General features: G+C 36.5%; 1 protein-coding gene across 1 annotated transcript in view; it reads right to left on the bottom strand.

Moving 5' to 3' along the window:
* Window positions 1-5,928: 5,928 nt before the first annotated feature.
* LOC107086052 (membrane-associated phosphatidylinositol transfer protein 2-like) overlaps window positions 5,929-12,010 on the bottom strand; it is a 101,124-nt gene continuing 95,042 nt past the window's right edge. The window contains exons 26-27 of the mRNA XM_015376787.1: window positions 9,896-10,024; window positions 5,929-9,679 (exon numbers count right to left, since the gene is read on the bottom strand). Coding sequence (XP_015232273.1) covers window positions 9,335-9,679; window positions 9,896-10,024 — 474 coding nt within the window. The 3' untranslated portion in view covers window positions 5,929-9,334. The remainder of the gene's footprint in view (window positions 9,680-9,895; window positions 10,025-12,010) is intronic.

Consider the following 12,010-nt stretch of genomic DNA (forward strand, 5'->3'; position numbering starts at 1 on the left):
TCAAACTAAATATTTAGCTTCAAACTAAATATTTAACAAAGTAAGATTGTTAGAAATGAATGAATGACATGGTGTAAAAATTAGTTGGGGGAAAAAAATGATAATTTTTCTCTTAAAACACACTAAATAACCATAAATACTGCTCCTAATGTTTGATGGGTAAACTTTACAAACGGCGCCCTCTAGGTAAACAGATGAGACCCTCAGAGCTTTGGGAACGAATGAACATCAGGTTCCTGAATATCTCTGGATTAGACAGGGGTTGCTACCTGGTTCTCAGGGTGACAGCATGTTATTAACACAAAATTAATCTAAAACATTAAATAATCTCATTGATTTTTATTACAAATGCAAAACAAAAATTTCTTAGATAAAACATACTAAGTTTTACGTTTGTTTTTGCCACATGCAGCGTACTATCTGCACTGTTTGAGCTTTTTATAGCCCGCACAGCAAAAGAGGAGCTTTTCCAAAATAAACAAAACATTTCAAGTGCACAATATCTAAATAAAATATTTCAAAGGCAAAAAAAATCGTTTCATAGACAGATTGTTTTATGTACCTGCTCAGATTAAGTAAAAATAATTTCTTAGTTCCTGTATTGTGTATTTGGTTCCTTGATGGACATCAGCACTTTGGCTTAATAAAAAAATAATAATAATAATAATTTTCACATAATTTCTCTTCAATTTTTTCTGCTACCATTTTGTTTTGCAGATTAAAATGTTATTCTTCTACTAACAATAATTCTTACCAAGTTAGATTGTGTCATAGCAATTATTTCTGATTAGACTGCAAAATCATAAAAAAAACAACAACTAGATATTGATTTACTCACCTTTAATTTTAGCAGGTAGATAAAATAATCTGCAAATGAACTCAGAAATTCTGCACTAAAATGATATTTTGCATTTTTTTTATATATTGGGGAATTTCTATTGATGCAAATGTTTAAAAATGGATATCAACAAGCAGCCCATGTCTAATCCAAACCACTCAGAAGCTCTTACTTTGTTTTTATTCATTGTTTTATGAGTTTTACTGACTTGATTTTTAAAAGGATTTATTTAACAGTATTTAATAGATATAGACGGATACATTAACCGGCTGATATTTCTGGGGTTTTGCACCAGCAGCTTTGACTTAAGATCCCATTGAAAAGCATGCATGGCTATTCTGTCAATCCATTCTTAATGTTTTATTGTTTATTTCAATTTTGACTTGTCATAGTTAATTTTTTATAATGTAAATGGAGGAAGAAAAAGCATTTTCCAGCACACATTAGAGATCGGCGAGACTGATGCCTTCAAACAACCTGTATCGGTTGATTTTTCGTACTTTACTCAACACTTAGGGGGGAAGAGACAAACTTAGAAGCTTCATTAGAAGTTTTGGGAACCTTTAAAACAATAAAAACAGCTTTAAACAAACAGTTTATGATTGAGGTGCAAATCGCTGAGGCAGAATCAACCAAACATCAGAACGTGTTTATAGGGAGTTGAGCCTGTTTCTATTTAGCACAAAGTTTTAGGATGGATTATTATCGATTGTGCAATGTTAATAAGACATAAGAGTTTTACTAATAGTTCAAACTGATAATTAGATCTGTCGCGTCAGGATTCCGCTGTAACCTGATCTCCCAATTTTGTGCACCTTTATTTTCTCTTTTAAATTTATCTGAATTTCTGTATTTTGTATCATTGTTCAACTCTGGAAAAAAGGAGAAAAAAACAGTTCAGTTAAATAAAAAAGAAAAAAACAACAGTTATTAAAAAAAAAAAAAATGATTGTAGGAAATGTAGTCCCACATTTCATGGCAGAAGTACATTGATACCAAAAACGTGTTTGGTTCTGGTTCCAGAGTCACATTAATGGTTTTCATCTGCAGCCTCCATGTTGGCACATTCATCATACTGACATCGTTTTCACTTCTATGGTAGAAACACACACAGCGGGTTCACCCTGGCATTAAATCAAAGGGCATTTTTTTTAACAACAAAGGTTTCAAACACGGTGACGTAAACATTAACTATTACATACGTTTCTGTAACCTAGTGCAAAAAGAAACAATGAGGTTAAATAGTTGATTGACTACAGTATTAGAGAATGATTTTGGCTTTTGTGGCGCATCGAAGACGACGCTGATCATACAGAGTGGAAACAGAGCTGAAGCTGGAGCTTCTGCTGCTCCATGCATCCATCCTCCCTCCTGAACCTCACAGCCTTCAACTATTGTGGACCAGATTTATTCAACATCATAATGAGGCTGAAAAGAATTGAGCATAAACATAGTCAGGCGCTCATTTTTAAGCATTTTCCTCTTGAATGCACATCCAGTCTAAGTGAGGCGGCGGGGAATATGCCGTTTAGTCCCAGAAACAAGCGGTACCGTATGTATGGTAGATATTTTACTGCTCTTTTATGGAGTGAATTTTGTTCCATTATTGTTGCAAGAAAAAAACATGTTTTTAAATGGAAATAAATAAAAAAAGAAAATGCAATCCAAAAATAAAACTAAATCAAAACAAAAAAAGAAAAACAATCAACTGGACGTTTCAAAGTTGACATTTTACTTCCCATCCAGGAAGCTTTTTCCATTCAAAATGTCAGGAATAGCTTTTAGTTCGAGGTCTTATACAGTAGCTCAACAAAACCTTGTTTATGTTTTAAAAACATGCAAATTTTCTTTATCCAGAATGTGTCACAGTTTAAATAAAGAAAATAGGTGGTTTGAGAGGGGCGTAAAGGAAGCCATCAATGTTAAGAAGAAAAACCAACCTTAAACAGACTCAGGTTCCAGCTTTGAAAAACCTACAGTTCAGCAATTGAGCTGATTCCTTCCATCTATCATCGCAGCCCCTGTATAGGAGAGCGAAGGATAACATTTATTCAGCGTGGCAAACGATCCCCTTTAACGAACGACCTTTCAGACACTTAGATGGATATGGGCCATTACAGGCTAACAAAAGAAGCCAAACGACCCCCATTCCAAAGGGGTGGACTAGGGATGCACGATATTGGGATTTTGTCCGATATCCGATATGCCGATATTTTCAAACTCATGTAGCCGATAACCGATATCGATACCGATGTTAAAGCTGGACAAAAATAAGTAGTCATTGAAAATAGCAGTTTTGTTATCCATTTCTGACACTTTGAAAAATAATATACTCATATATATTTTCATATGCTGATATCAAATAGATTTTTTAAAAACGCGGTATCGATCTATTTTACTTTCAAAATCTCGTGAAATTTTATCGTTCTGTTACAAATTGTCGTGATATTTTGCAAATTCTTGTGAGATTTTGTTAGTAAAATAGATCGATACCGCGTCAATATATCAACATATAAAAATATGGCAAAATTTCGTGAATTTTCGGGGGATTTCGTAGCATAACGATGACATATAGCAATATTTCATTAGTAAAAGAGATTGATATGTGGCCGATGTCCAATATTCAGTTTTAAGGCCGATACCGATAGGGGGCCGATTATATCGTGCATCCCTAGGGTGGACCCCTTCGTCTGTTTTAATTTGCATGTTTTCAAAACAAAAACAAGGTTTTATTGGGCTACTGTATAAAACCTCAAACTCAACGCTATTCCTGACATTTTGGATTGAAAAGCTTCCTGAATGGGAAGCGTAATGTCTTCAAACTTGGAGACAACGTCCAGTAGACTGTTTTTAACTTTCTTTTTTTGGAATGACTATGACCTGGATGACTAAGAACCTTCGCCAGCATATTCTAAATCAAAAGGTTTGAACTTTTCTGTTTTCAAACTTTACTCATTAATTATATGTTATAATTTTTTTTATATTTTCAAATTTTTGTTTTTCACTCCTCACTCCACACTGGAGAAAAAAAATATTGCAACCACTTTGGGCATTTAACTTTAAAACAACTGCTTTACCCTGCTAACATGAAACAGCTGTGTTAAAGTAACTAAATATGATTAAGTAAAAGCCGAAAAACGTTTTATAATGAATCAAATTTGTAAAACTCAATCTGAAAAAGAGAAATCAAAAATCAAAAATGTGAAAACTGTCAGGGTTCCTGTGTGTGTTGGAGTTATGCATCTCTTCCAGAGAGGATCTTTGTGGAGAACCTGGGCAGCCTACATGGGTGAAGAGAATCTTTCTCATCTGAGTGCTGAGCTTAGAAGAGCAGCAGAGCCTTCACTCAGTGCTGGTTTCCTGTGTTGTTGACATTTTGTCATTGCTTTCTAGTCTCTTGCTTCCTTTGTGTATTTTCCCTGACGTTTATTTGTTTTTGTTTGGTTTTCAGTATTTTTGCCTCCGTTTGTGTCTACTCCTCTGTGCATTTGGGTCCTCAAAGCCTCCACACAACCTGACAAAAACATGGCAAAAAAATAATATGACATTATTTATATTAATAAAAAAAATAAAGTCTTTTGAAATATTTAATTTCTCGACTGCATTGTGTTTAAATTTGCATTCACAAAACATGCTCGTTGCTGTCAACAATAAGGGAGCAAAGTTAACTCCATACTTCATGATGGCCTACAGCAGAGTCTGGTATAAAATAAATGTGGAAGTTTTCCTAATTTCATCTCAGTTTATTTCCAAACTTAACTCCAAGTTTCCCCCTAAACCCAAATTTCATGGACACTTACTGGTTTCAAGGTTTTGGTGAAGTACGGTTTTTGAACCACCTATTGTCCCATCAATTTATAACTAAAGGAAAGAATACAAATGTTTTGTGGGCTGTAGGGAGATGTATGCAACCCCCCCTCTCCAACTTGTTTCTGTGCATTCTGCTCTACACTGAAAATGATTAAATATAAGTCAGCCTTTTTTTCTGAAAAACAAATATTTTCTCTCTTTTATTGAGCAGGTAATTACATTATTTAAAAAAATAATTATTTCAAGTGCATAACATCCAATTATCTTTTGTGGGGGCAAAACACTCATTCCATTGGTAGACCATCTTATTTACCTGCTCTAATTTAGGGCTAATACTTATTTTTAGATCAGCTTTTTGTGGTGGGTAAGTAGGATCGCAAACTTTTCCAAACTGTTGCTGTATTTTTCTCTTGGCTGCAGCAGGTAAGCAGGAAAATTGGCCAGTTTAATACAATGATTTATGTTTAAAGTAGGGAAATTGGCTCCATTGTTTTATTTCAAGCACTTTATATCTAAATATCTTGTTCTACGCGCAAAATACCTCTTTCAATTGGTAGATCATCATATTTACCTGCTCAAATTAAGAGAAAATACTCCTATTTCAAGATTTTTTTAAACATATTTAAAGATCGGCTTTTGCAGTGGGTTAGAAGGATCCCAAACGTTTCCGAACTGCAAAAACTGAAGTACAAAAAACTGAAATAGATGTATTTTTCTCTTGACTGCAGCAGGTATGCAAGACAATTTGCCAATTTTATACAATGATTTATGTTTAAAGTAGGAAAAATGGCTCTATTATCTGCTTTCAAGCACATCATCTCTAATTATTTTGTCAAAAGTACTCATTCCAATGGTTGATGATCTTATTTACCTGCTAGAATTTAGGGCAGTTCAAACTCTGTATTACTTTTTTGAAGAATTAATTAGTAAATTTTTTTTTCTAAAATGTGTTCAGTCTGGAAATATCAGCTGCCACTCTTTACTCCATCCAGACAGAATCTTCCCCACGATCAAAATCAAATAAGTTAGAAAAGATTCTCAAAGGAGTAAATCATGATAATCTAATAAAAATAACTCTAATCAGGGAACATTTTAAAACAATTAAATGTGATTTATTTATCATAAGATCTCTTTCTTGAAAAAGTCTGCTAGTTAATGACTTGATTTGTGACAATCACATTGATTTATGTTGCCGTACAGAAACTTGGCTGCAGCAAGAGGATTATATGAGCGTCAATGAGGCAACTCCTTCTAGTTATTTAAATATTTACATACCCAGGAGGAGGAGGAGTAGCAACAATCTTTCAGTCTGACTTACTGATTACTCCAAAGGCAGTTAAAAACTAGAACTCTTTTGAAAATTTAACCCTTAGTTTCCTACCTCCAAATTGCAAAGCCACAAAACTTACTACTTTGTATCATCAACCAGATACTTACTCTGAATTTTTAGAAGAGTTTTCCTATCTGATTTGGTGTTAAACACTGACAGGGTCGTCATAGTGAGGGATTTTAACATCCATGCTGACATTGAATGTGATAGCTTAAGTGTTAGTATTGGCTTTGTTCAAAATGTGATTGTCTCACACATTCTTGTCTTCATACTTTAGATCTTGTGCTGACATATGGCATTGAATGTAAAGAAATAACAGTATTTCCTCAAACCCTGTCCTTTCTGACCACTTTTTAATACGCTTCAGGATTAAAATTAACTGGAAATAAACTGAAATGAATTGAATATAAACTTTGACTCTGCTGAGGCATTTCTTTTTCACTTAAAGTGGATGGCATTTGTTTCTAAAGTCTTTCCCTTTCAAAATAAGATGAGCGTCTGTCCCAGGGAGGACCTGACAGTTGTTCTACAACTAACAACATACAGACCGTTCCTTTCATTCATCAGAGATCATCTGTTTGACCCACTCTGAGTTCCTTGATAAGACGTGAGGCGTCTTCTTTACCAGCATCCATTTTTCATGAAAATCTACAATTTTGTAGAAAAAAGCAGCAAAAACCATAGTATGCCATCTTGGTGAAGGAGAGCATTCTCCCAACCTTAACATTCATCCATCCAGTCGTTAATTTCCGCTCATTTTCGGACGTTTTGGTACCGACCTTGAGTCGTGTTCCAGTAAAAGCAGCAACTGGTCCATCATGTATGGTTTTTGTAGAAAGGCCAGGAGCACAGATCCTAGAAACACCACCTAGTCGACCCCCGGCTGCAGCAGCAGAGCGCACAACGCCACCAGCAGGTGGATCGAGGTATTGCAAGCAGATGATTATATAAAGGGATAGTTGCTGTGGACTGTGCAGAGTTCAGTTGTTGCTTTAATGCTGCATGCCCTGTTTGTTAGTTTTTTCTGTTTTCCGTTCTCTCTGTAGAGTCAATATCTTGTGGGATATTAAGGCCTTGATGGCCAAGAGGCCACACAGAAAGGAAACATACCACAGAAGGTCCCCCACACTGGGTGGAATAAAGACTCCTGCTCTTCTGCAATGCACTGAACATTACAAAAGAACAACAGAAGATTACAAACAACCCTGTTTTGTGACTGGGACAGGAGGGGCTTCTCTACATGATGCAACACAATTCACAAACCAAACACCGTATTAAAGCAATCACTAATTCCAATTATAGACTTCCTCTAATTTAGATAAAAGCAGACAGTTTTGGTTTTACATTTGATCAGACCTGGATCTGGGAATGAGATTGAACCTATTTTAATCAGCCATTGGAAAGCGACGGAATTGGCCAACATGCAGAGTGGCTGGACTATCGCAACAGTAATACAAGCAACATTTAGCATTTCGGACGTTCAAACTTTGGCAACGCCTTCACTACTAAAAGTTGGTTAATAGACAAAATACAGACACCAATTTAACTCAGTAGCTTATTTGATGTTTTCCATTTCCAGCTTTAAAGGTAAATTCCAGCTGGTTTGATATGATCTTTTAACCTGCTAGCAAATAAAAACACAAATGAGCAGCTTTTTGTTTATATAGGGAAACAGAACATAAAAAATGTGACTTTTAAGGCAGATTTTATGGCAATTCATCCAACCGTTTATTTTGTGGCTATCTCTTCTTTTTAAAGGCTGGCAGCCATATTGGATTTTATAGTTCAGGTCTGAAATCTTAAAATTTCCCCAGAGGAAATTCCAACTAAAGTGGATTGTCTGTTGAATTTTATTGACAGAGAAAATGTAACTTATGTGTGAAAACTGGTTCATGTTCTGCTTTGCCTTCATCATAGTTGATTGACGCAGGAGAGAAATACACACCAATTAGAATACAATTCAACACTCAGGTTAAATCCGTTTTTAAATAAATGTTAATGTTTCTAACATGTGTTAAAACTACACTGAAATTTGACAATCTAGTTTAAACAGGGTTTTTTTTGTGTGGATTAGCAACAATGTCGATTTTTGAATTTTGCGGGGCAGATCTAGTTACTCCAATGCAGTAAATGGTTTACTTAGGCAGCCATATTGGATTTTGTAATAGGGGTTGGAATCTTCAAAGCACGGAGTTTAGAAGGCACTTAAGGTGACTCATTTATTTATTTTGGATCAAAAGGTAAATACCATCTTCAGAATATGGCGCACACAACAGTTATCATAATTAGCGTATTTTCCGGACTATAAGCCGCTACTTTCTTCCCCACGCTTTGAACCATGCAGCTTATAAGAAGGTGCAGCTTTTCTGTTGATATTTCCTAACCGCCTGAGGGGGAAGTTAAAGTTGGAAACAAAAGAATAAGGGTTCACATTCGGTATTTTATTTTTGATTTTTTTTGCAGGTGAATTAAGCTTAGTTTACGCTTGATGTATTAGCGAGGTCCACGTGGCCAAATTCTGGATTTTGGATCTCCACAGAATTTCCCAACCACAATTCTAGGAAAATTTCTAGCTTTTGTTTCAAATATAAACTTCTAGAGATGCTGTGTTTAACTCAGAAATATCAGCACTATCAACAGATTGTGGAAAAACCCGTGGAAAGAAATGACTGCTGCTCTCTAACGGCATAACGAGCCATTGAAAAATTTCTAAACGACTAAAAGAATGAGAAGAAACCGTTTCTACAATCTGCCCTCAAAAATAAAGCCATAGTATAAGATGTTTATTTTTGCCTAAGATGTTCTTCCTTCCATAGGTGTAAAAATGAGGAACAGTGTTGGAAGAATCTTTTTGTTCTTCACTTATTTTAACAAGATAAACCAAAACTATCTGCTTTTTTTTATTTCTGTTTTGCTTTTGGATTCAGAGAATGTTTTCTTCCTCCTGTCCACCATGGTGGTTGGCGTTGTTTGAAACGGTAGAACCCAGGTGGTGGGGGGTGGAGCCAAATAAAGTCCTCAGACTTGTTCGACTGAGGATGAAACAGTCCTGAGCTCATGAGCGTCAATGATTGGACGGAGCGTCCTACAGAGAGGAGGGGGGAGGGGTCCCGTTGAACGAGATTCATTTAAGGCTTACAATGTTTTCATCTTAATTTTAAAAGTGATGTTTCCTATAAAAGTCTGAGAGTAAGAGAATCATGCTACGGATTAGTTTTAATCTCTGCCTCCCACTTGGCTTTGAAAGTCCACTTTTCCTGGCGTAATTCCACCCAGATCCCACTGTCTGTTTTCTTCTTTCCATCCAGAGATCATGATGGCTCAGGCCGAGTCCTGGTTTCCCTCCTCTATTAACCCTACTTAGGGCCCTCCTTGTTGCCACGGCCCCAGCACCCTGCTGCTATACTCATACTCCTCTGCGCTGCTGCAGCGACAGACCGCTCCCGCTCTCCTTCGCACTGGCTCAGCGTGCGCTCAGTCCGGACCTGCTGGTTGGCTGAGCTGGATCCCGAGTTCCCAGACGGTTGGGAGGAAATGGTGCGAAATATGTGGCTGCGTTTGCGAAGGAAATCTCCTGCGGCCGAACCCAGAGCGAAGCTGCCCTTCCGGAGGACCATGCGGGTACTGGTGGACTTGGCCGGCCGAGACCTTTGGTTGTACTCGAGCTGGGACAGGTGGGACGCGTAGCCGTCTGGGATGAACTGTTGGAGAAGTAAGATAATGTGTAAGACAGCTCTCAACATGCTTTACCATGACAGTAAGGCTAAAGAAGCATTTTTGTGACAAATCTGTAAATATGCGATCTATGAAGACAAAAAGTTTTCCACCAACGATTGGGATTTTCACAGAATTTAGAATCTAATCTTTCCAAATGTAATCTAGAGGTTATAGGAGGCATATTCAGGTTCCTGGCATACCTGGCACTGGTGCTGCATCTTCTTCGTGGGTCTTCCTACAATGTAGATCTGAGAAGGAGGGAGGCCGAGGGCGGAATACACAGAGATGTCCTTGGTGGATCCATAGGCTGCAAAGATCTTCATGTGAGCCTAAAAAAAAATAGAGTTACATTAAAATTCATTCATAAACCTCCTTATATGACTCCAAAACTTAACTTCTATTTAATTCATGCAGCAAACACAAAAGGGATCTGTTGGTAAATCTTTGCTGCCGAGCAAATGTTGACCTCATTTAAAGGAACGATGTTTAAGTCATAGATATTCTTAACGCTTTATAGGCCAAGTTACCGTTTTTGATCACTTACATCCCCTTACAAATAGAGTCCCCTCCGTCTCTCAGTGAGGTCTAGAAGCACTAGATCTATATCCAGCCATTCAGCAAAGATGTTGCTTCATGTCTGTTCATCTTATTTTGGCCTTTGACCAATTAGATGAACCCTTGAATGTTATACTACCTACTGGAAATTAAGTTAACAAGTCAAGAAGAAAAAAAAGGTAAAAAGCTAATTGAAAAGTTAAAAAGTAAAGTTTAAAAGTTAATAAGCCTAGTTACAATTATATTTAGCTTTATAAACTGAAAAATGTAAGTGTCAGTATCAGCATTAATGCCTCTAAGGTTATGTTGTACCCCAAAAAAATAGTGTTTCTTTTACTCTCAGAGTGTTTTTCATGAACTTCTTATACAGATATAGATATGCTATATATCCTCCCATAAGCTATATATCCTCTTAATATATTCACGCAAGTTGGCGTTTCTTTTTATTACATTGACATACATTTTAGCCATCAAGTATCCCTATTTTTTGAATGTTACAAAGGTAATAAGGTCTAGTCCTGGATTCCAATAACACTAATAGCTTGAACACTGGAAAAAAAAGAAGTCTGGATAAGTCATTTTTCTTAAAATAAGTGCATTTGTTCTTCCAGAGGATGTTTATATTTAATCTGACGAAACAAAACAAAGGATTTTATTTCTAACCCAAATACAAGAGGAATAGATCTTAAAGACATAGAGGTTCACAGATTGATCAGCTGGTCGATCTACTGGTTCCAGCTTCCTTAAATTTAGGAGAACGATGATTTGCCAAAATCTAGATGTGAAGCTGATCTCAGCTACTGATCTACTCTATCATAAATGTTTGAAAATGAGCATTCCTGCTGCTCTAAACTTTTCATTTATAATCCAGATAATTTGATATTGCAGATAAAACAAAAAATTTATAATTCATCCATTATTATTTCTCAAATAGGATCCAAATATTGAAGCATTGTATTGTGACCTTTTTAACAAGTATGATGAACAAATTCTGTAGCAATCAAAATCAGAATCAGCACGTCTGGCTTTTTAAAGATCGGTGATTAACCAGAAAACAGCGATCAGAGTGACTCTACTAAAACTGCTAAAAATAAACCACATGTATGTTAAGGATAATTTTAAGCAGAGCCTCCCAAAAAAAAAAAAAATGCTTAGAATCTGCAGACTTATTGCATCTATATTTAAATCGCTTATCGGTTTCAATCATTTTTAGTTGAAGTTAGAAGAGCCACAGTGTAAGGTTGATATGCGGCTCCAGAGCCCCAGGTTGCCATTTAATGTGTTTAAGCTGCATGCCATCATCAGCTCATTCAGCCATTATTCAACGCTATACATTCTCAGAGTGCTGCATCAGAGATTTTGTGCGTTTCTCAATTCACTAGAATGTGAGTACCGACTCGTGTCCTCACCAAGTATGTTCTTGAGTAGAACACAGTAAAGTCTGGACTCTAGGAGAACAGGAGCACACAGCGTAAATATGGGTCAATTGGAACAGAAGCGTACTGATGACATCACCACACCCTCTGCTCACTGGAGCTACATTTCACCTCCTGTTATTAATAGTCTCTAGATAATAATACAATCTTATCATTTAGTGGGGGAATAATAATTAACACAGTCAGATAAGCCCAAATCAAATGTAAATTTTGCAAAATAAAACAAAAATATCGCCGTCATAGCCAGCGGCTCTTGAACCACAGCTCTGTCGAGAGAGGGCTGCTGCAGACGGGGTGGGATTACACCTGGCGCCGCTGTCCGCT

This window comes from Cyprinodon variegatus, unplaced genomic scaffold (assembly GCF_000732505.1).
Source record: "Cyprinodon variegatus isolate N-32 unplaced genomic scaffold, C_variegatus-1.0 Scaffold142, whole genome shotgun sequence".
NCBI classification, from domain to species: Eukaryota; Metazoa; Chordata; class Actinopteri; order Cyprinodontiformes; family Cyprinodontidae; genus Cyprinodon; species Cyprinodon variegatus.